The 26,218-nt window shown below is 35.1% G+C and overlaps 1 protein-coding gene across 1 annotated transcript in view; it reads left to right on the top strand.

Annotated features, from left to right (window-relative positions):
- ARHGAP32 (Rho GTPase activating protein 32) overlaps positions 1-26,218 on the top strand; it is a 135,185-nt gene that overhangs the window by 50,026 nt on the left and 58,941 nt on the right. The window contains exon 6 of the mRNA XM_019660189.1: positions 13,755-13,836. Coding sequence (XP_019515734.1) covers positions 13,755-13,836 — 82 coding nt within the window. The remainder of the gene's footprint in view (positions 1-13,754; positions 13,837-26,218) is intronic.

The following is a 26,218-nucleotide window of genomic DNA, read 5'->3' as shown; positions in this document are numbered from 1 at the left end:
GGCCGGCCCTCAACTTGATGTGTTTTGACATTTTGCATGGACTCCACTTTTTCTGTCTCTCAGTCACGTGTGTGCTTATTGTCTCCTTTCTGACCTGTTGTTAGGGCGTGACTAGGTACAGGTTTCAGTGTGGAAGACTTTTCTTTATATTGCTGGGAACTGATGCTGTGCAGTTGCTGGATTGTGACTGTATTTTATTTTATCATTATTTAAAAAAATAATTAATGGACCTTGGATTTTAGTTCAAATTTTTAGAGTAATTGAGTAGACAGTACACAGAATGTCATATAATACGTCCCCCAACACACATACACAGCTTCTCCTGCTACTAACACCTTGCTTTATAATTCATTGACTAGAATTGGCAAAATGCCGATCTTTATCAACCATCAGCTGATTTGCAGAGTTTACAAACTACAGCACAGAGTAAGCACTGTTTCTAAAGAGTGGTCTGAGGAACACCTGGGCCAGAATCACATGGATAAAAATAGTTGTCAGTTTCACATTCTACTCCACAGTGATTGGAACAGTTTTGGGTCTTGCTTTTTGTTACAATTAATTCATGCATTATTAGTAACTATAGCCCATTGTTTATATTAAGGTTCACTCTTTTTTATGTATTGAACTATGTGTTTTAACAAATGTTTAATGGTATGTATCCACCATTACAGCTTCATACAAAGTAGTTTCACTGCCCTAAAAATGCCCTGTGCTCCACTTAATATCCCTCTCTCCTCCCAACCCCTGAAAACCACTTATCATTTACTGTCTGTGTAGTTTTTCCTTTTCCAACACAGTATATAGTTGGAATCATACAGTATGTAGCCTTCTCAAACTGCCTTCTTTCACTTAGTAATAGGCATTTAAGATTCCTTCATGTCTTTTCATGTTTTAATAGCTCCTTTTTTTAAATCACTGTCTAATATTCATTGTTATGGATGTGCCAGAGTTTATTTTTCCATTTACTTATTTAAAGACATTTTGGTTTCTTCTAGTTTTGGGCAGTTATGAGTAACGCTGCTATAAATATAACATCCACTTGCAGGTTTTTGTGTGTGTATAACTTTTCAGCTTCTTTGGGTGGATCAGATGGTAAGACTATGTTTAGCTTTGTGAGAAACCAAATTGTGTTTTAAATTGGTTGTACCATTTTGCATTCCCACCAGCAGTGATGCCGCTGTGCTTTCTCACCAGCATTCCATAGTTCTGTTTTTGTTTTTTTTTTTTAGCCATCCTAGTAGGTGTATAGTGGTATTACATTATTTTATTAATTTGCAAATAAAGTCAGTCAAAGGAATATCATACTTGTGATCCTGGCCCAAGTTTTCCTCAGACTACTCTTCCAGAAATGGTGCTTACTTTGTGCTGTAGGTAAACTCTGAATCAATTGATGGTTGATAAAGATCAGCAGTTGCCAAGTTCTAGTCTATATATTGTTTTAGCCCTAGACCGTAATTTAGCTGTGGGAACAGAAGGGTTAGTTCATCCATGTGTTTACATTATACCATGACTCTGTTTCTTTTCTTAAACTTCTGGGAGTGGAAGTGTTAAATTATATTAACTATAATAATTTGAAATTCTGAAATCTGTTCTTTATTTTTTGTCTCCTAAAGAGCATTAGATATTTGATCTTTGTTTCCTGAGATGTTTCATCATGTAATATACTTTAGCAACAACAACAACAACAAAACTCTTCACTTTCTTAATCTTTTTTAAACTACATTGTATCAGCTTTTGTACCTGTCTGTAGACTGCTGTTGGGAATGTGAGGTGAAGTGTCTAGAAAGCCTTTTTTTCTTAGGTTAAAGACAAATATAAAATGGTGATATCTTTGAGGATTGTTTGTTTAGTGCAGTGGTTCTCAGAGTTTTAACCACTAGCATCAGAAGGAGCTGAGAAACATGTTAAACGAGATATTACTAATCAGAATCTCAAGGGATGGGGACAGGAATCTGAAGTTTATCAAGTTCCACAGATGATTATTAAGCACAAAATGTGAGAACCAGTGATCCAGCCTCCCATTGTTTATCCTGTGCACAGATAAAACAAAAAAAATGAAACAATTTAGCACATGTTCTTTACCCCCCTAGAAAATTTTTCTTAAAACACATTTGGGATAAGTTACTCTAACGGGTAAAATACCACTTAGAGATTGACAGAATTTATACAGCTCGTGTTCTCTTGGTTCTGCACAAGCGATCAAGGATCAGCTGTTTTATTTTTCAGTTACCCCAGAATGTTACGTAAGTGTTTCTGTGCACAAGTATCAGAGTAGCAGTTCTTGGACAATAAACATTTTCTCGCCTCAGAAGTTTAATGTGGTTTCAAATAACACATTGTCAGAAAAGTATTCTTTATCGAAAATGGTAGATATTCGGAAACCTTGTTACTTGTAGTAGTTTAATGGAGGAGGTAATTTATCTGCTTATTTATATAAAGACCATCATATTTATGTATGGAATCCAACGTGGCACCTTTTTCATTACTCAAAATTAAATAGCAAAATATTTCTATTATTCAGTAATGGGAAATCATGTACTATAATTTTTCATCTGTAATGTTATATAATTTCAGAGGAAGAGGGAGTATGTGATACTACAAATAAAAGGAATTCAAAATACATCTTGAATGTTTTTTATGTGTGCTGTTCTAAGTGTTTTAACCTTTAATTCCCAAAAATTTATGAATAAGATACTGCTATTATCTCTGTTTTACTGATGAGGAAACTAAAGCATACAGGGTTTAAACAGCTAGCCCCTTGTTATTCCGCTGTTTAGTGTCAGAGTTTAGGTAGAAACCTAAGCGTTCTGGGCAGAGAACAGGTCATAGTAGTAATTTAATGAACCAGTTTTGGCTTCTACTTGTCTACTTGTATGAATCATGAATTTCTATAGTGGAAAAGATAATAGGGGATCATCTGGGCCTAAACTGTCATTTAAAATTATACAGAGAAAGGAATTTAGATAAACTGTTCTGATTCACAAAGATGCAAATAATAGTACAGCCGGAACCAAAACACAAGGTTGGTGAGTTTCAATTTTGTATTTTTCCCCCTTAAATCACAAAAATATGTAAATTTTCTTAAATTCTTTTCTATGTTTCTTGTTACTGATTTGATTTTTCTTATTAGTGTCATTAGCAGCTGCTGTTAATGTTTAGAGAGAAATGTGTTTCTTGATAGTCTTTTGTTAATTTATAACATCAGAATATGTCCTACCAAGTGATGCTCACCATTCAGTTTCGTGAAGATTATTGACAACATGGCGTAGAGCAGTTGCTCTTAACCGCTTCAAACCCCTTGTCATGCTACATATTTCTGAAATCCTTCCTTTAGATTCTGAAGTGAAATTTACAAATGATATAAATTTTCAAATGAAATAACTACCTACAAACACAGTTTAAAAAAATCAGCATAATTTTTCATATAATAAAAGAGAAAAAAGGAAAGTAGTTTATGTTTCTAAAATACATAGTATATACTTAAAAGATAAATGCTTGGGACTACTATGTGGGAATCTTGTTACTTTAAATGTAGTCCACAGATTAGTAGCATTAACATTAGTCAAAAATATAATGAAACCCATTTATAATAGCATCAAAATATGAAACACTTAAGGATATATCTGAAAAAAGATATGAAAGATCTATTAAAGACTTTTACTTAAAATCATAAAACGTTTCTGAGAGAAATGAAAGAATATACAAATAAGTGCAGAGAGATAGCCTGTGTATGGGTTGGAAGTCTTTATATTGCTATGTCATTTCTCCCTAAATCAATCCCAGTGAAAATCACAGCAAGCTTTTTTTTGTAGAAATTGATGAACATATTAAACAAGTCTTGTGGAAATACAAAGGACCTAGAATAGAACAGTCAAACAGATCTGAAAAATAAGAACAAAATTGGAGAACTAACACTGTGAAGAATTACTGTAAAGCTCCGATATCGAGAGAGTGTGGTGTTAGTAGAAAGATAGACAAATAGATCAGTGAAACAGAATAGTCCAGAAATAAACCCATTCATGGACAACTGATTTCCAACAAAGGTTGAAAGTCAATTTAGTGAAGAAAACATGGTCTGTTTTACAAATGGTACTAGAACAAATGGATATCCATATGCCTCCAAAAAACTTTGATTTATTTCTTGTAGCCATCTGGGAAAATTAACTCAAAATGGATCATATACCCAAATATAAATCTTAAACTATAAAGCTTCTGGAAGAAAACAAAAGATAAAACTTTTGTGATTTTGGGTTAGGCAAAGTTTTCTTAGATGTAACATCAAAAGAACAATTCATAAAATAATAACTTTAATTTCACCAAAATTTAAAACTGCTTTTTAAAAGGCATTACTAATAAGAATAAAAAGACAAGCCAGAGAATGGGAAAAAATATTTGTAATGATTATACCTGATAAAGGATTTGTATCCATGACATATGAGGAACTCTCAAAATTCAATAAGAAACAGAACTCACTTTCAAAATAGGCAAAAATTGGAGCTACTCTTTGTTTGCAAGTTCCTAAAGTGGTCTCCTGCTTCTTGTCTTCCTCCGTTCCTTCTACCCTGAAAGTATACACAGCTACCAGAATTTTCTTACTGTTCCTGCCCCTCTTCTGCTCAAAATTTATTACTTTTGTTGCGTTCAGAAGAAACTTCAAATTCCTGTCATGCTCCATAAGACTATCTATGATCTCTAACCCCATTATGCTTTTCCAGTCTTCCTTTCCACTGCTTTTTGATGTTCCAGACAAATTTAACTGTCATTTCCTTCCCATTACACAAGTTGCTCTTTTCATCTACTTGTCCTTCCACTTATAATGCCGTTTTCTATCCTCTTCTTATTCCTTCCAGGGAGGAAAAGTGAGACAAAGTAAATACAACTTTAAAGCAACTGTAATTTTTTCTTATTTGATATTTCATTGAACTAAGTGGGAACGGAAATTCAATCTGGTTTGTTAGTTATTTGCTATATAATAAGCAATTATGTTCAGTACTCATTCTTGGTATATTCCGTTGGTCCCTCCAGTTTCTGCCATCACCCACTTCCTGCCTTCACTTGCCTTCTTATCCAACTTAGATTCTGCTAGGCCCATCTTTATTACATTCACCTATCACAAATATATCCTCACCCCTGTTTTCTTCTCTTGCATCACTAGTGGTTTCTGTTTGGCTTAATGCAAAAATGGATATACTTCATTACTCCTCTTACCTAAGCTCTCGTCAGTGTTTGATTGATCGCTCCCTGACATGCTCTTCTCTTGATAGACGTAGCACAACACTCTTACAGTTCCTCCTATCTTCTCTTCTTTTACAGCTCACTCTCCTCTATTAGACCTCTGCAAGTTTGGGTTGGACTACCTTTTCATTCTACCCTCTTTGTTCTAGACTATCTTACTCTCAGCTTAACATACCATATATATGGCCAACTCCCAAATTTATATCCTGATCCCTGACCTTATTTCTGAGTCTCAAAGCTGTGTATCCTACTGCCAAGAATAATGTTTTTAAAAGTGGAAATTAGGGAGCTGGCATTTAAGGTTTAGTAGAAACACAGATAAGGTAAACAAACCAGCAGCAATGTGGTGTTTTAGGGGGAGTGAGGAGAAGGGGAGATTAAATAGGAATATCTTTAAAAACCCAATGCAAGAATTGTTAGGCTGCAAGTAAATGAAACCAGGAACTGGGAAGTAAAGAACTGAGGGAATTTGCTTCCAGTTTTTGCTTCTTTCAGTCCCTATCAGCTGCTGCTGCTTTGTCTCATCCTCTCCTCCCCTCCCTTCTTCCCTTCCTCCTTTCCTTCTGAAAAGTATTTCCTAGTTTTAACAACTGAATGGAGATGATTAAAGATGCTTGACTTAGTTCCAAAATATTAGGAGACAGACTAACTGACTCATTAACTTGTGGTCTGATCAACTGTACTAGGATAGTCTCAGCAGAGGCATGGAGGTTGTACTGGACAGAGACCATAAAAAGGAAGGAGTGGGCTCTCTAAGAAGGTTTGGGGAGTGGGGAGAAAAAGATTGGCGTTTCTAGGTGAGAGACTATGAATTTGTCTTGGTTTGAATCTCCTCAGTGATGTGATTTTTCTTCAGCAATAGAGAAACATACAAGTAGGGAAGTATATTGATTCAGTTTTGGTTTGCTGGATTGGTTTGGCAGAAGGTTAATATTGCGAGGAAAATAAGGGTACTGGTTTTTTTTTTTAAGTTCAAATAAGCACAGGGTCCATACTGGGTATCAAGATGCATTGTCTCTGAATTTGAACTTTACCTGTTGTGGAATGGAAGGAACGCTAGAGACCTGGGAAGATAAGAATCTGTAATCAGAAAATAAAAAATTGGAAACTCTGAGGCCAAATAGTTTCAATTGATGAAAAAAAATCTGTGACAGATTCCTGAGAGTAAGAGCAGTAATTTACTAAGCTTAATAAAAATACACACACACATACACACACACACACACACACACACACACACACACACCTTGGATTGCGAGTAACTTGGTTTGCAAGTGTTCCGCAAGACAAGCAAACATTTCTAATACATTTTAACTTGGCAAACGAGGGATGTCTTTCCATACAAGTAGTTTGTTTCCGGAATGAATTATGCTCGCAAATCAAGCTGTGTGGTGTGTGTGTGTGTGTGTGTGTGTGTGTGTGTGTGTGTGTGTGTGCGTGTGTGTGTGTGTGTGTGTGTACGTATTATTTTAATACCCAGAAATGGGATTACTGAGTCCTTCTTTGTCTCTTGATATAGACTTTGTTTTAAAGTCTATTCTGTCTGGTATTTTTTGTTTTCGTTTTCATTTTCATGAAATATCTTTTTCCATCCCTTTACTTTTAGTCTGTGTGTGTCTTTTGATCTGAGGTGAGTCTCTTGTATACAGCGTATGTAAGGGTCTTGTTTTCTTATTCATTCAGCCACCCCATGTCTTTTGATTGGAGCATTTAATCATTTACCTTTAAGGTAATTGTTGAGTAAGTCAGATAGAGAAAGACATATGCCATATGATTTCACTTATAACTGGAATCTAAAGAACAATGTAAACGAACAAAAAACCCCCCCAGAAACAAGCTCATAGATACAGAGAACATTTTGAAGAGTGCAAAACGGGAGGGGGTTTGCCGATGGGTGAAAAAGGGGAAGGAATTAAGAAGTACAAATTGGTAGTTACAGAATAGTCATGGGGATGTAAAGTGCTGCATAGGGAATGTAGTCAATAATATTGTAATAACGATGTTTAGTGTCATAAGGATACTAGATTTATCATGGTGATAAATGTCTAATAACTGTTGTATACCTGAAACTAATATAATATTGTATGTCAAATATAATTGAAAAATAAAAAAAATTATGTACCAAATTTTGTTATACAACTAGCCCTAAAGTTTCACTAGCCATAAATAAAATAAATAAACCATTAAAACAGAAATTTTGAGAAAAGTCAGTGATAAGAACATTATGTTGAAATTCTTTTTTAGGTTTTGATTGGTTGCCTGAAAGAGACCATAATTAGGCTAGGCTCCATCGCTAAGCAGTGATTTCTTTACATTCCCATTTCTACTAAAGCTCTAGTTTCTTTGTTTCTTGAGATAGGATTGTATTGCTATAAATTCCCTCTTAGTGCTGATTTTGCTGCATCCCACAAATTTTGATATACCATATTTTTATTTTTATTTGAGTATATCTTTTGATTTCTTCTTTTACTTCTTCTTTGACATAGTAGTTTTTCAGTAGCATGTTGATTAATCTCCACATGTTTGTGATTTTTCCAGCTTTCTTCCTGTAGTTGATTTCTAGTTTCATATCATTTTGGTCACAATAGATGCTTGTTATGATTTCAGTCTTCTTAAATTTACTGATACTTGTTTTGTGTCCCAACATATGGTCTATCCTTGACAGTGTTCTGTGTGCATTTGAGAAGAATGGGTATTCTCTTGTTTTAGATACAAAATTCTATAAATATCTACAAGTCCATCTGGTCTAATGTCACTTAAGTCCAATCTTTCTGCGTTGACTTTCTGCCTGGATGATCTATCCATTGATGTAAGTGTGCTATTAAAATCCCCTATTATTATTTTTATACTGTCAATTTCTCCCTGTATGTCTGTTAATAATTGCTTTATATATTTTATGCTCCTAGGTTGGGTACATATATATATATACATATATATATTAATAAGTGTTATGTCTTCTTGATGGATTGTCCTCTTTATCATTATAAAATGTCCACCTTTGTCTCTTACTGAAATCTATTTTGTTTGATGTAAGTGTGACTACATCTGCTTTTCTCTGGGTACCATTTGCTTGGAGTATCGTCTTCCACCCTTGTACATTGAGCCTATGTTTGTATTTGTATCTGAGATGGGTCTCCTGAAGGCAACATACAGTTGGGTCTCGTTTTTAATCCATCGTGCTGCTCTATGCCTTTTGATTGGTGAATTCAGTCTTATTTACATTTAGTGATTATTGATATATCAGGACTTAGGACAGCCATTTTATCTTTTGTTTTCTGATTGCTCTATATCTCTATTGTTCCTCTTTCCTTATATTTCTGTCTGATATTTTAGTTTGGTTTTCTATGACTTTTTCCTATTTTTCTCTTTGTTTTTTCATGTTTCTTGTCTCAGTACTGAATTTCTGTTTTGTGGTTACCATGAGGTTTGTATAAAATGTCTCAGATAATATAATCCTTTTTTTTTTCTGATAGCATGTTATCTTCTTTTACCCATATAGTTCCATCCTTTTCTGCTGCCCCTTTACTTTTTTTGTTGTCACAAATTATTCCTTTTATATTATGTGTTTATTACCAAATTACAGTAGCTATTGTTATTTTTAATGCTTTATTCCCTTTAACCTTAGTTATAATTAAATGTTTAATTCTCTATTCTGAAACAGAGTTGCAAATTCCTGCTTCTGTCTCTTTGTCACCTTACTCAAAGTTTTGTTAATTTTGTCTTTTTGTGATAGGTAGAAGAGATCCTTTCAACGTTTCATGTAATGTAGGTCTTGTGTTGATAAATTATCTCAGGTGGTTTTTTTTGGTCTGGGAAAGTCTTTATTCTTTATATTTAAAGGACAGCTTTTCTAGATATAGTATTCTTGGCTAGTGGTTTCTGTCTTTTAATATTTTGAATATATCATTCCACTTTCTCCTGACTTTGTAGTGGTTCTACTGAGAAATCTGGTAGTATTTCCTTTGTAAGCTACTGTCTTTTTTCCCCTGGCTGCCTAGAGAAATTTTTTTTTTTAATCTTTAACTTTTGGCAGTTTTAATATAATGTGTCTTGGAGAAGGTCTTTTTGTGTTGAGATAGTTAGGTGTTCTGTTAGCTTCTTTTATATTAATGTTCAGTTTCTTCCCTAGGTTAGGGAAATTCTCATCAATCATTTTTTTAAGAGGCTTTCAGTTCCCTTCTCCCTCTCTTCTCCTTCTGGGATACCCATTATTCTTTTTTTTAAAGATTTTATTGGGGAGTTGGGGAAGGGGAACAGCGTTGGTGAATCGGGAAAGGGGAACAGACAAGTTGCTGTCCTTTTGTTCTTCAGTCTAGTTGTGGAGGATGTTGCTTCACTGGCCCTGATGCTGCAGCCTACGCTGTCACCGGCGACTCACGGCAGCCCAGCTCCAGGTCGAGCTGTTGTTCACCATCTTAGCTGTAGGGGGCAGTGTCATTGGCCCTCATGTGGGACCTGAACCGGGGCCCTGCTGCTCAGAGCTGGTGTCCCAAACCAACTCTTAACCAACGTGCCACTTGGCCGGCCCAGGATACCCTTTATTCTTATGTTACTCTTTCCAATGGAATCACATAGTTCTTATAGAGTTCTTTCATTAAAAAAGAAAATCTTAGTTCTCTCTCTTGTCCTACCTGAACTATTTCTAGGTTTATATTTTTGAGCTTGCTAATTCTCTTCCATATGGTTTTCTCTGTTCCCAGTCCTTCCTAATCCATTCTTCATCTCATTTATTGAGTTCTTCAGCTCCAGGATGCCTGTTTGATTTTCTTTCAGAGTATCAGTCTCTTTGGTAAAATATCTTTCTGTTCATTAATTTTATTCCTGCGCTCAGTTAACGGCCTTTCTGAGTTTCATTGTATGTCACTGAGTTCCTTCATCACTGCAAACTTGAATTGTCTGTCATTCAAATCACAGCCTCTTTTGACTTTGAATTTGGTTTCTGGAGAATTGTAATTTCCTTTCTGTGTTACCGTGTTACCATGGTTGTTCATGGTACTTGATGGGTTGTTCCTCTGCCTCCGCATTTGAGGTAATGGCACTCTTTTCTTGTTGAGGTATCATTTTGATCTTATCAGTTCAGCAGGTTGATAATTAGAGATTTTGGGCCGGCTGAGTGGCTCAGTTAGTTAAGAGCTCGCTCAAGAGTTTGAGCTCTGAGCAACAGCGGTTTGAGTCCGGCCTGAGCTGAGCTGCCGCTGAGCTGCCAACAGGTGGCAAGATGGCTCAGCCAAAAAAAAATAAAAATAAATAAAAAAGATAATTAGAGATTTTTCTTTTGCTTTCCAGTAGATGGTGATCAAGTTTCTGTTTTGTCTTACCTGTGCTACTTGTGCCTTTGGGGGTTCTGATGGGGGAACATCACTGTGGTTGTGGAAATTGACACCAGGGTGACCTGGATGCTGGGGATTTTCATTGTGTTGTGTCGCCTCCATCTGGGGGCACCACTACCATGGTGGGGGGATATGTCTGATGGAGAAGGAACCGAGTTTGTGAGTACCTTGTGCTGTTCCCTTGTTCCTTATGGTTGCCAGCACTGCTGTGCTGTAGCCTGGGGGCCATAGATGCATCTCCTTTGCTCCTAGAATGTTCCTTTGCAATGCAAGGGGCGGGGAATGGAGCCGGCTCATACACACCTTTTGCCCCTTTTACCCTCCACGAGGCCATAGTGTGGAGGCTGCACCCCAGCTCCTCCACTGCTACCAGTTAGCTGGGGCCACAGGGGGCACCAAAATGTGTACATGGACACCATCCTTGTCCTTTCCCTTGTCCTGTCTCTTCTATGCATTTCAATATGCCCACATTCATTTGTACCCATGCATGGATTTCTCAGGCGTGTTTGTGTGTTGAGGAGAGGAACCTTTGTTGGATTATAGATGTCCAACTTGTTGTAAATTTAAGGGGACATAGAAAATAGTCTTCTCACTCCCCCATGATGCTGACATCACTCCCTATCATGGAATTTTTGAATAAGAAAATACACCCTCTTTGCCTTTCACAAATTTATACAATCAAGTTTTTTAAATTTTTAAAAAAGGAAAAAAGCCTTAATGGTTAGGAGTTCTTTGGGCTTCAAGAAACAGAAAAATAAACAGAAAAGTCAACTGATTGTTACTGTTGAGTCGGCCGCTTTGATGATGCCAGGCAGAAGCCTCTAAGATGCTCTTGGCCTTTCTTTTAAGGTCAAATGATGGCTCCTACAAATCCAAACTTGATGCCTGCGTTCACAGCAGAAAGGAGACAGAGTAGCTGAAGTAGAGCTGTGTTTACATGTGTCATGGCTACACCTGGATCCGTGGAGTCTAGAAAAGTGAATATTTACTTAGGCTAATATTTAGTAATATTATGCTTTATAATAAAGGAAGACGAGTGAGCAGGGATTGGAGTTAGGCATTAGATAAACCTACTATAGACTTCTACATAGTACACAATACTCGTAGTATATTCCCTCATATATTTAAACGTAATACATTGAGACAAAAAGGTAAAAATATAACTAATATTTATTATATACTTCCCCAAAGACGTTTATTAAGCTTTGTTCAGTCTTTGTGAAGAAGTAATGGAAAACTACTTTTTATTTGCTGAAAGACATTTGAATTTAGAAACTAGACTAGTGGCCTACCCACAATTATTGAGGTATCTAACGTCCCCATTTTTACAAATTTAAGAAACTGAGACAAAGGTTAAGCAATTTGCTCCAGATCACAGAGCTTTGATAAATGGGTGAGCCATGTTTAGATCCTTGTCTTTTCTCCATTAGCAAACTGCAGAAAATGTTTATAAATTGAAATGAAGTAGACTTTTATGGAAATAATGATATTTGATAGTGAGGGAACTTAAGTACACACATGCAAAAGGTGGTAAGTATTATGTGTCATATCCATTTAATAGAAGAGGTGGAGCCCTCTAGGTCTTCTAGTTGCTGACATACTGGGATAATAGATAACATTTGAGTGCTTACTATATATATTTTTTGCTTATACTGATCTATTTAATTCTCATAACAACCCTTATGAGCTAGATACTATTATTATGTTTACGTGAATATACTAAAACAGAGAGGCCAAGTTACAAACCTGATCTAGTAAGTGGCAGATGTGGAATTGAACCCAGGCACACTTTCTTTAGGCTACACTGTTAAACATCATACCACAGCCCCTCTCATAATAACTGATTTGTGTAAGAGGGAATGAGATGGATTTTTCCAGTTGATTCTTATCTGGGTTTAAATCTTGGAAGAACTGTCTAGTTAAATAGGAAGTTCAGTAAAATATGGTATAGGATTTCACCAAAAACAAACCATAAGGTCTCATTTTGGAAGGCAATGCATAGGGACTTTTAATAATCTCAAATTCATATCTTTCAAACAAAACTGATAATTATTAATAACCCCTTTTCAGCTCATGATAACTGGTTACATCTTTATAATTTTAAGAACTACCATAGATTATTGATCCAGAAATTGAAATAGTAATAATACAGCAGTTGAGTATGTGAAAATAATCCCACGCAGATGGAAGTTATACAGCGCAGAACTTCATGATGAGTCATGCTGTTGGAAGACCATTCCATTCTTCCCCAGAGTCTGTCAGCAGAAGGACGTACAAAGTGATCTAGTTTTAATGTTTCAGCTTTAACATCTGCTGCATGGCAGCTCAATTATGTTACTGTCTAAGGAAACATCTATAAATATTGGTAAAGATTTCCCTTTTACTTTTGTTTCCAGGCTGTTTATCTCTGTATTCATTCTGTTGGCTGCACTGTACAATATCTCTGGGTGATCTGGGACTCAGTATTTTCCTAGGATTCATTCGACTTTCTTAGGATGTGGCCTAATGCCATGAGTAATTCTATTATACCAGGTTAAAGAGTTGTGTTTTTAAAGCCTGATTTCTCTCACCACTGATGAGATTGGCTCTTTTTTTCCTCTCGCTTTTTCCACTTATCCATGAACTACTAGCTCTTTAACAACAGTAAAAAACAGAATTTTAAATGAGCAATTGTTTAACAAATTTATTTTAGTTTTGTTATTTTTCATGAAACCCATCAGATAATGAAAAGAAAATTTACAAAATATTTGAACGTGGTTTAATGTAGGTTTTTAAAAAGTCATAGGGAAGAAATAAATATAAAAGTTGGCAGTAGACATGTCAACACAACTATATGGATGTTTTAGCAGAGAAATTATTGAGAAATAAAAATTATACCTACTGCATGCATAGCTTGGTATCAGACAAAATATTTTAATTGGTATAAAAAGTGTGGGAATTTAAAAGCTAAAACTAAAACAGCAGACTTAGATATTTGGACAAATAAAATACATAACTCTATATACTCATAGCAACAGATTGTTTTATTAGTTGTTTGTATAATTGGCATTGTCTGTGATTTTGAATCTTGGAATGATAGAATCATTTGGGAGGGACTGTGGAGTATATTACTGGAATTGAATTGGCAGTGTTCACACACTGGTCTGTTCTCTGGTTTAGAATCCTCTCTTTGCTACCTTTCTTCCTTAGGTGGGACTCTTCCCTGGACACTGCGTTGAGTTAATTAATCAGAAAGTTCCCCAGTCGGTGACCAATTCAGTGCCAAAACCAGGTGAGTACACTTTTTCATTAGTGTGGTTATTTTATCAACTGCTTAAAGATACAGATTTTTCTCTTCCGACAAGTATATAGTTCTTTGTATTTAATGACATAATATGCATTCTTAATTTTATATGGTTTTGATTTTTAATATATTGTTATGTCTCTATTGATCATTTCACAAAGGTTTACATGCATTTAAAATTTTTGACAATTTTAAAGAACTGATTGCTTCATTAAGCTTTGTCATTTTTTTACAATTATGTAGTAGGAATGTAGCTTATAATCAATATAATGATAAAAGAAAATAGCAGTTTTAAAGAACTCACATGGAGACAGCATGATTAGCAGAAAATTAATAAATAAAGGGAATGTATATTTTCATGGGGCCTGTGAATATCAAAAGTATTTTAAACAGCATTTCTTACTACTTATATAGTATATTTATAGTGCTATATAAATATGTGAAGAATTTTACAAATAAAAGCAATATTATAGGGGTTCAAAATCAAGAAATTGGAAAATTTTGTTTTTATTGGGGCGACTTAATTTTGGCAAATTCTACAGAGTATCTAGTCTGAAACTTTTTAACGTGTTGTAAATTTTTCAAAAGAAAATAAAGACTAACAGATTTTAGAGGGAAGAAGAAGTAATTAAATTTATTTTTCCTTGTATTAATTCCCTCTGGTTTTCCCTATCATACTTTTACCCCTTTCCCCCCAATAAAAGAAAAAGAAACAATTTCTGGGCCTCAGAATTTATTTGTACTGTTTTCCTTAACGTATTTTCTAGGTTTAGAATCTATGTGTAAGAATAAGGAAAAAACAAAGTTTATTCTTTCCTTATTTAGTATTTTCCCACGCCAGCCCTCAGAGCATACATCAAACCATCTTTGTTTATAGTATTTAAATAATATTTAAGTAATAACCCCTCACAAAACTTATTTCTTCATAGAAGGTTAGGGAGTCAGTGTTCCAATTTTTCCCATAGGAATTAAAATTTTTTAGACAGAATACCTTTACTGTTCAGTAGAGAAAAATACTTCAAAACGGTGTTCTCTATAGTTATACTTGAGTCAGGACTCGCACTCTTTTCAAGGCATTTTTATCCTCTGTTAAACCCCCTTAGTAGGGTAAACTTATTAAAAAGACTTCCTTAGTGAGTAGTTGGTCAATAAATGTTTATTAGTGGTTCTAATGACTGTAGGTTTCTTTCTTTTTTTTTTAAATATGGCATCAGTAACTTAAAGACATTGCCCCAACTACTCCCTCCCTGCTCTAAGCAGCTGCTAATCTATTTTCTGTCTCTATAGATTTCCCTATTCTAGACATTTCACATAAATGGAATAATACAATATGTGATGTTTTGTGATTGGCTTCTTTCATTTAGTATAATGTTTTAAAGCAGCAGTTCTCAACCTTCCTAATGCCGCGACCCCTTAATACAGTTCCTCATGTTGTGGTGACCCCCAACCATAAAATTATTTTCGTTGCTACTCTATAACTGTAATTTTGCTACTGTTATGAATCGTAATGTAAGTATCTTTTTGTTTTCCGATGGTCTTAGGTGACCCCTGTGAAAGGGTCATTCGACCCCCAAAGGGGTTGCAACCCACAGGTTGAGAACCGCTGTTTAAAGGTTCATTTAGGTATTAGTACTTCATTCCTTTTTTATGGCTAAATAATATTCCTTTGTATGGATATACCATATTTTATTTATCCATTTATTTGGGGTTGTTTCCATTTTGGGCTATTATGAATAATGCTTCTGTGAACATTTGTGTACAAGTTTTTATGTGGATATATTTTAATCTCCTAATATATCTAGGAGTAGAATTGCTTAATCATATGGTAACTCTGTTTAACCTTTTGAGGAACTGCCAGAGGGGTTTACAAAGTAGGTGCACCATTTTACAATGCCAGCAATGCCAGCAGGAATACATGAGCATTCCAGTTGCTCCATATCCTAGTTATTGTTTTGTTTTTTTGTTTGTTTGTTTTGTACTTGCCATTTAGTGGGTATGAAGTGGTATATCTTTGATGTTTAGATTTTAATTTCCCTCATGGCTAAGAATGTTGAACATCTTTTTATGTGCTTATTATTCATTTGTTTATCTTTGGATAAATGTCAATTTAGATCCTTTGCCTATTTTTTGTGTTGTCTCTATTGTTGAGTTGTGTTTTTATATACATTTCTTGATACAAATTCTTTATCACATAATATGGTTTGCAAATGTTTTCTGTGCATGGTCTTTCCCTTTCTTAATGGTATCCATTGAAGCATAAAAGTTTTTAATTTTGGTGAAGTTCAATCATTTTTTCTTTTGTTGCTTATTCTTTTGGTGTGTTATCTAAGAGGGCTTTGGTTAACCCAAGGTCAAGATTTACTCCTAAGTGTTCTTCTAAGAAATGTATAGTTTTAGATCTTGTATTTTAGCCTTTGATCAATTTTAGTAAATTTTTATGTTTGGAACAAAGTACAACTCTATTGGATACCAATCGTCCCAGCACTATTTGTTGAAAAGATTACTCCTTCCTCGTTAAATTGGCGTGACTCCCTTGTAGAAAATCAATTGACCTTAGACACATGAATTTATTTCTGGACTGTCGGTTCTATTCCTTTGATCTAACTATATGTCTTTTCTTATGCCAGTATCACCCTGTCTTTTTTTTTAAATTAAATTTATTGGGGTGACAATGGTTAGTAAAATGACATAGGTTTCAAGTGTACAATTCTATAATACGTCATCTATATATCACATTGTATGCTCACCACCCAGAGTCAGCTCTCCTTCCATCACCATGTGTTTGACCCCCTTTTCCCTTTGCTACCATCCCCCTTCTCCAATTACCCTCCGTTAACTACTGAACTGTCTGTGTCTGAGGTTTTTTTTTCTTTATTTGTTTGTCTTGTTCCTTTTAGTTTCATATCCCACATATAAGTGAAGTCATATGGTTCTTGACTTTTTCTGTCTGACTTATTTCGCTTAGCACAATAATCTCAACATCTATCCATGTTGTTGCCAATGGCAACGGTTGCTTTTTAGTAAAATTTGCAATTGGTAAGTCCTACTTTATTCTTATTCAGAATTGATTTGACTTTTCTGTGTCACTTGCAATTCCATATGAATTTTAGAAGCAGCTAAATTTTTTCAACGAAGTCAACTTAGATGCCGATAGGGATTGCATTGAATCTGTATATCAATTTGGGAAGTGTTACCATCTTACCAATATTTTTTAAATCTTCCAATTTATGACCATGGGATGTTTTCCCATTATTTAGACCTTCTTTAATTGTGTTGAACATGTTGTAGTTTTCCAGAGTATAAGCTTTACATTTCTTTTGTTAAATTTATTTTTCTTCTTTTTGATGTTATTATAAATAGAATTTTTAAAAATTTCATTATGTTATTCATTGCAAGTGCATAGAAATACAATTATATTTATCCTAATAGTTTTCTTTTAGTGTATTCCTTGGGATATTCTATATACCAGATCATGTCATCTGTGAATAGAGATATTTTTACTTCTTTCTTTCCAACCTGGATGTTTTTCCTTTTTTCTTGCCCAGTAGCTTTCAGAAGAATCTCTAATACATTGTTGAATAGGTTTCAAGAATGGGCATCTTTGTCTTGTTCTTGAACTTAGGAGAAAGCATCCATTCATTCATCATTAACTGAGATGTTAGCTGTGGGCTTTTGTAGATGCCCTTTATCAGGAAGTACCAATTAATTCTTGTTTATTGAGTGATTTTATCATAACAGGGTGGTCGTTTTTAAAAAATACTTTTTATCCATCTCTTGAGATGATCATAGGTTTTTGTGGTCACTATTTTGAAGTTATTAAATTTTAATTTAACATAAAAAATTTATGGTGATTTCTTGTGCATTATTTTTATGCATTCCCTCTGTATAAGCTTAACTTTTATTAGTTATTAATCATCATCATTGGTAATTTTCTCTCAGATATACTGTACACTGAGTTTTTAAAAATTAGCTTAATATTGGTATTAAACTATATCAAATACTTTCTCATGTTTTGAATGAGAAAGTGACATTTCTAATTGTGGTAACTTCCAGAAGCTTTTAAAACTTGAGAAAGTTAATCAGTTATTGATAATTCTGGAAAATAGTTTTCTATTAGTGGACCTGTATGGCATTGTCAATTCTAAATTAGTAATGACAGCACCTCTTCAAAAGCTAATATTTTATCTTTTGTGAGCAGCATTGCAGGATTGGCATAGGGAAATGTGCATTCTTAATACATTTTGTAAAGGGTGATGTGAATTCTGTCAGCCTCAGTCTTGTTTCACACTTTAAAACTGTCTTGCCTACAGTATAAACAACTTGAATGTTCTATTTATTTTTAACATTGCCATCTGTCACTGTTAGATGCCAAATCTGAAAGATGCAGCTATAGTCTGAAACTGAAATTTAAAGCTCCCTATATTATTATACAACAAGAGTAATAAGGAAAAATTTTCCCTTTGGAGTTCTTCTTAATGTTCTCAATATGTTCAATTATTTGTGTATATAAAAATAAAATTAATGAGTCACCATGTCCTGCTTGGAATTTACTGAGCAGTTGGATCTATTTATTAATTTCTTTCTTCAAGTTTTTAATGTTCTCTGCTATCATCTCTTAAGAAATTTACTTTGTGCAATTCTCTGTCCCTCCTTTCCTTTACACATTAGTTACATTCTTTGATATTGTCTCACACATCCTCTCTTTCCAGTTTGGACACTGTCTAGTGACATATCTTATAATTTACTGATTCTTCCCTCTCTGTAGGTGTTGTTTAAGACCATCTAATAAGTTCTTCAATTCTCATATCACATATTTCATTTCTAGAATTGGCACTGGATCTTTTTTATAATTGCCATGGTAGAATTCTCCATCTTCTGGTATTAACCACTTTTTTCTTTAGAAAGAAAGAGCGGTGGGGGCACGGAAGGAGAGGGTGGCTGGTGGGGAGAAAAGGTGAAGAGAGAAGAAAGCAAAGCTTACTCTTGAGGTGCATAAACTTCTAAAAATGAAGGACTAGGGAATTTAGACAAACCTTCCCTCTGAGAAAAGTTAGGAAAGTTGGACAGAAATATACAAATATCTCTTTGAAGCACTGGAGGATTAATAAGGCAGTAAACAATTACTGAGTAATTACTGAGTAAGGTTAAGTAGAAGGAAATCCAGAGGAGTGACTCCAGTAGATGGAGGCATTATTCACTTAGTGTATCTGCTGATGGAGTAGAGAAAGTACAGTGCTAAAGCAACAAAAATTGCAGTCCAGAGTCCAATAGGGCAGAGTTGCTGATAAGTGCCATAAGCTTTCAGTTGGAATTTTTGTGGAAATTGACAACTGATTCTAAAATTTATATGGAAGTGGAGAGCCAAAAAAAACCTCAAAACAATTTTGAAGAACAAAAATAGTGGGAAATTTACTGTAATAGGTATCAAAATTTATTGTTAAAACTTTACTAATTAAGATACTGTTATTGATACAGGCATAGACAAATAGATCAATGGAATACAATAGAGTCCAAAAACAAACCTGTGTATATAGAGATTCTTGACTTATGACAAAGGTGGCATTGTAGAGCATTGTCCACAGGACACTCATTTCAATAAAAGGAGTAGGTAACCTGGACAAATATATATCTGATCCTTGTTTAATACCATACACAAAATCCTTTACAGAAAAATTATATATCTGTATATGAAAGGTAAAACAAAACTTTTAAGAGATAATACAGTAGAATATCCTCATGCCCTATTTTCATGATCTTGGGTTAAAACATAAAGCAGTAATCAAAATTGAAAAGCTTAATAATTAAAATTAATTAAACTTCAGAACTTCATCATAATATGCTATTAAGATAGTGAAAAATGCAAATCACAAAGTAGAAAGAAATTTGCAGTATACATATCTGACAAAGGCTAGTAACCAAAGTACGTAAAGAATCAAATAAGTAAAGAATAGATAAAGTGATTTTTTTAATTGAGTGAAAACTTGAACAGGTACTTCACAACAAATATCCAAAATGCTCAATTAGCATATAAAATGTTCAACATTATTACTCTTTAGGGAAATGCAAATTAAATCCTTTGACTCCCCAACACCCACCCACCAGAATAGTTAACATTTAAGAAAACAATACCAAAAAGTTGGTAAGGCTATAAATCAGTGGGAATTCTCATGCACTGCTGGTAGGAGCATAATGTGGGACAATCATTTATTTTTTAACATATTATGGTACAAGAGATTTTATGTAACAAATAATTACAAAACACAAGAGCATATACAAGGTACAAGAAATTTTATGTACTGGTAACAAATTTACAATATTTATACATCATAGAAGGCCAAGAACTCTTTATTGTTGCAAGTTTGTCATAAGTTCAACAAAACCAACTATCATGTTCTAGGGTATTATTTTGCATATGGATATTGTTGATTTCTAGAGTTACACTTTTAACTCTTAAGCATAAATAAAAGAATTTAAAAAACATTTATATAGATACGGAATTCGTACTATCCATGTATAATGCACATCCTTATTTTTCCCTCACAAATTTGGGCAAAAAAGTGTGCATTATACATGGCAAAATATGGTTTGATGGGTCGTGGTGTGGGCCTTTTTGGATTCATCTTGTTTGTGATTCTCTGTGCTTCCTGGGCTTGTATATCTATTTCTTTCACCAGGTTAGGGAAGTTTTCCATTATTATTTCTTCAAATAGGTTTTTAATTCCTTGCTCTCTCTCTTCTCCTTCTGGTACCCCTATAATGCGAATATTGGTATGCTTGAGGTTGTCCCAGAGGTCCCTTAAACTCACCTCATTTTTTTTTTTTTGGATTCTATTTTCTTTGCGCTATTCTGATTGGGTGTTTTATACTACCTTATCTTCTAAATCGCTGATTCGGTCCTCTGCTTTATCTAATCTGTTGATTCCTTCTCGTGTATCGTTCATTTCAGTTTTGTTTTTTTAAAGATGATTATAGCATATAGTATTTATTTATTTATTTTATTGGGGAATTGTGGAATGGGAACAGAGCTGGGGAATTGGGGGAAGGGGAACAGACAAGTTGCTATTCTTTAGTTCTTCAGTCTAGTTGTGGAGGACGTTGCTTCACTGGCCCAAGTTGGCACCATCATTGCGCTCTTCCCGGGCGAGGCAGATCAGTCCCTGGCTTCTGGACTGCCGCTCACAGCAGCTGCTGGCCACTCACGCTGGCTGCTGGCTACACACGGTAGCCCATGGCAACCCAGTGCAGCAGGTGGCTGCAGCCTACATTGTCGCCGGCGACTCACAGCAGCCCAGCTCCAGGTTGAGCTGTTGTTCAGCATCTTAGCTGTGGAGGGCAGTGTCATGGGCCCGCATATGTGGGATCTGAACCGGGGCCCTCTGGCATCCCAATCCAGCTCTTAACCAATGTGCCACTTAGCCAGCCCTCATTTCAGTTATTGTGATCTTTATTTCCAAATTTTACTGTCTGTGTGCATGTCATTTGGCTTCTATGATTTTCAATTTGTTTATCTGAAAAATTCGGCGAGATTCTTTTTAAGATTAAGGATAAGGCATTTAAAGCCCCTGGATACTTAAATGCCAGGTATTATTATATAACAGTTTATGTTTGTGTACTATGTTTTGTCATTTAAATTCAAAGCGTCAGAAGCTAGATTTATTTAGTTTATGTAGACACTTAGTTAATGTATTATTTGTTGGTATAAATCTGTATACCAGTATCTGAAGGCATACCACTGAAACAAATTAATTACAATAGTTTTAATGGGACCATGGTGGAGAAGGGAACCTCTTTGGATGGTCACTCAAATAGAGTTTGGATGGTCACTCCAACAGAGTTTACATCATAAAATTTTGTCTTCTTTTTTGGTGATAGCTGAATTTTTTGGTTAGCAGACGCAGAAGTAGCTGAGGCTTTTATTTTGGGGGAGGACTAGTAATTAGTTGTAATGCTGATAAAATCTTTATATTAATTTAAGAAGCAATTTATAAGGTAATAAGTTAGCCTGAATTTTTAGCATAATTTTGAAATAAAAACTTATAGTCTTCTTTTAGGAAACTGGTCCTCTAATACCTTGATTTTTGTTGTTGTTTTACTTGCAGTTTTGTCTAATTATAGTTTTTCTACCTCTATTTTCTTTTCCTTTTTTTCCCTCTTCTGAGTTGTTTCTATTTTCATTCTTTGCGTTTCCAGCACTTGACTCTTCTGTTACCATGTTTCTTTACATGTCACCTTAGTAGGAAGTGACCAACATTCTATATCAACTAAAATAGGTCCACGTTGTTATTTATCCTCTGTGGAATGGGGTATTGAATATTCTTCCCATGGAACATATGCTTATTTGTATTTTGGAGGCTAGTACTTTAAAAATCAGTTATGAAAATCAATACTCTAGGAGACATTGATGAAAGAGTCAAAGGAGTATCAAAGTGCTAGAATGAATGCCTAGGGAAATTTTTTCTCCAAATACATTGCGAGGCGTAGATCAAGATAATATTTTTTCACTCTGTATCAAGTAAAAACAGAAAATTTATAATATCACACAATTATAAAGTACGTTAGAGTTTATGCATATTTGTATTTACATTATTTAAATTGCAATTTGAATCTCGATATAACCCTCTGAAGTATTGGTGGTATACCTAATAGAATGTTTTTTTTAAAAGTTTATTCGGGTGACAATTGTTAACAAAGTTACATAGATTTCAGGTATACACTTCTGTAATACATCATCTGTATATCACATTGTGTGCTCACCACCCAAAGTTAGTTCTCTTTCCATTACCATATATTTGATCCCCTTTACCCTCATCTGCCTCTGGTAACCACTAAACTATTGTCTGTGTCTATGAATTTTGTTTCTTCATTTGTTTTTCTTGTTCTTTTGTAGTTTTCAGTTTTATATACCACAAATCAGTGAAATCATATGGTTCTCGACTTTTTCTGTCTGACTTATTTTGCTTCGCATTATAATCTCAAGATTCATCCATGTTGTTGCAGATGGCACTATTTCCTCTTTTCTTATGGCAGAATATAGTATTCCATTGCATATATATATACCACAACTTATTTATCCAATCATCTATCGAAGGACACATGGAATGTATTTCTATCTCTCCACCACACTTCTTTTTTAATAAATGGAGCAACAAAGACACAGAAAACTTAAACAACTTGCCTGAGGTTTCACAAACAGGACTTACCAAATGAAATCTTCTGATATCTAATAGTAATCATAGCCAATACTTACGTAGTCCCACTATGTGCCAGACTACTTTGTGCCAGATACTGTACCAAGTACTTGACATAGATAAACGCATTTGCCACTAATTAACTCAAAACCTAGAATTCTTCCCACTATACTACACTGAATAGAGATAAAGCTTATTGCTCTTTTCTCTCAAAATCTATATTTATTTAATATCTTTTGCTTCACTGCAATAGGAGTAAAGCTATATTTGAATTTCCACAAGACCTATATGAACAGAACAAAACAGAAATTAGGGGGAAAGGTGGGCTAAACAGAGGATAAAGAGAAGTGCTTGTAGGAATCTACTTAATTTGCTAATTTGTTTCAGTCATCATCTTTCAAATGCCTCTCTAATTTAAAAAAATCTTTCATTTTTTTCCTCATTATATATAAAACATAACTCCAAGCTCTATTTTATTACAGCATGTTTAGGTGCCCTCCTCTTCCATTTTCCTCTTCTAGTCTCTTCCCTGTGTGCTCTGCTGGACTCTACTTCTCTGTTCTCTGAACACATCATGTGCTTTCATAGGTTTCATCTGCTCCTGTTCCTCAGTCTGAATGCTCTCCTTGCCAAGTTTGGTGTGTTGAAAGCTTCCTTGTATTTCAAGACTGAGTCCCTAATCTACTTTGTCTATGAAAGCTTCCTGGACCATCTCTCCCTAACCCCTATTAGTCAAATTTAATAGTAGCTATTTTACTTGCTTACTAAATTGCAATTTCTTCACGAGTGACAAGTATGTCTGTCTCATCACCTTTATCTTCCCAACAAGCTGCATGTACAGTGGATGTACAATGAATGTTGAATTACTCTATCTTAATAGTTACTACTAAAATAAACGTTTAGAATACAACTTTTATTGTAATCTCTGACATCAGAACACTTCAGTGGTTTCCCTTTGTGCCAGAATTATATGCAAAACCTTTAGCCTAGAATTTAAAGGTGCTCCATACATACTGGCAGGAACTTATCTTTGTAACCGATTTTTTTTCCTTTTATTATCTATATTCGGCATCAATTTACTCTCCTCTCATTATGCTTTGGGTTACCCCTTCCCTTGCCAATGATCTTTCTCCTACCAGAAATGAATTACTGTATTTTTTTGCAATGGCTCCATAGGCCACTGCTTCACTAACTTGAATGTGCATTCCATTTGCCTGAGAGATTAGTGTGAAAAACTTGTAGATCATGATTCGGTAGGTCTAGCATGGGGTCTCTGGTTCTGCATTTCTAATAAGCTCCCAGGTAATTCCATGACACTGGCCCTAAGACTAAGTTTTGAAAGACAAGGGACTTCACATTTCAGCCTACAGTAGCTATTTGTTTGTCAATCATTTGGAAACAGTGTATGGCAATGAATTATTTTATTTTGAATTTGATACTTCACTTTTTGTGTTCTTTTTCCCTCATCTAGATTGTTTTGCTGTGGGAAGATATTCTATTCTATGCTAATTTGCATCGTTTATACATAATGTTGTTTGCCCCAAAACAGTTGATTGATAATTATAAACATGAACAGTTTTCACTATAGTTACCAGAAATGTTTCCTAAACTCCCATATGCTCTTTAGCCAGTGCTAGGAGTAGGCCCCTAATCAGGTTCCTCCTTGCAACTAAGTAAAGCACAACTTTTCCATTTTTTGGTCATTTCCAGTATTCATTCATTCATTGATCAGAAATGTATTAAGTGCATACTAAGTACTAGGGCTAAAGCAGTGAGCACAGCAAATAGAAATAATTGTCATTTTGATGTTTGTATTCAGATGTGATGAGAGGGAGAGAAAAAGGTAAACAAGTGAAATATATAATGTGATAGATGATGCTATGGAGAAAAATAAACCCTAGAAAGGGCTTTCAGGGGAGAGTGCTGGGATGTGGTTCATGTGGGGTTATAATTTCAAAGGAGGGTAGAGTTGTCAGGGAAGGGCTCATGAGAAGGATACTTCTGAGCAAAGAACCTGAAGGGATGAGTGTTACTACAGAGAGATTGTAATGGTGGCACAATATGTCTTCTATTTTGAGATTTGTTGATGTCTGGTATAATTCGAATTAATAAGTATAATTTTGCTTGAGACTTTTTGAAAGCTTTCTTTCTTTATTTGCTTCCTATACATTTACTATGCATACCAGTTTCAATGTTCCTGTTTACTTCATCCCAGTGCAGGCCCCCTGACTTGGGATAGGTTTTGCATCTGTGCAGGATCCACTCTTAGCTCCAACTTGAACTGACATAATACATGTAAAGGTTGTAATAACCAACTTAACTGCGCCTTCCCCCATCCCAACGGACAAAGCCAAACTCAACAGAAAATTCTACTACAGGCTGAAGCAATTTACATCCTGGTTAGAAAATATAAAACTTGAGACCAAAGACTCGATGCAGTAGTTTGCAGTACTTTCCAGCAGACTCTGGCCAGCCGACGCTTCTCTTACTTTAATAAATCTTCCTTCTCTATTTCTACCTGCCTCGTGAATTCCTTCATGCCCTGAGCGAGCAGACATGACAGTGGAGGAGGGGAGATATGCACATACCTGGGGGGAGATCTTTCCAGAGAGGGAACTGCAAGTTTAAAGATACTGAGCTGAATGTATGTCTGGCTTGTTATAGGATCAGCAGAGAGGCCAGTTTGATTAGAACAGCACTTGAAGACATGAGATGAGGTCTAGAGGTGAAAGAGGATCATATTCTTTTGGGGCCTGGGTGCCACTGTTCAGTTTTGGCTTTCATTTAAAATGAGATGGGAAGACATTAGAAGGTTTTAAGCAGAGTTGTTGTTTGACCTGTCCTTAAAGAATCGCTTTTGTTGCTGTGTTAAGGATAGGAGAGGACATGGATAGAAGAGAGCTTGGTGTAGTGGCTGTTGTAATGAGCCTGGCAAAAGATGATGGTGGCTTAGACCAGGGTGGTGGCTATAAATGTGGTGAGAAGTAATTTGATTCTGGATATATTTTTGGCTGTGAAGCTGGCAGCATTTGCAGACATACTGTGAAGGGTTTGCATAATTCAGGTAGGTTTTATAATAGAATGATTGGAATGTCTCTTCATTGCTTTAACAGTGAATTCTCATGTTGTCCACTGCCCCTCCCCCCCATCTACACAGATACATCCAGTCCTTCACAGTAAAG

The sequence above is a fragment of the Hipposideros armiger genome, unplaced genomic scaffold (genome assembly GCF_001890085.2).
Source record: "Hipposideros armiger isolate ML-2016 unplaced genomic scaffold, ASM189008v1 scaffold_313, whole genome shotgun sequence".
Taxonomy (NCBI): Eukaryota; Metazoa; Chordata; class Mammalia; order Chiroptera; family Hipposideridae; genus Hipposideros; species Hipposideros armiger.
The sequence above is the reverse complement of the archived record's forward strand: the minus strand, read 5'-3'. Positions and strand labels throughout refer to the sequence as shown.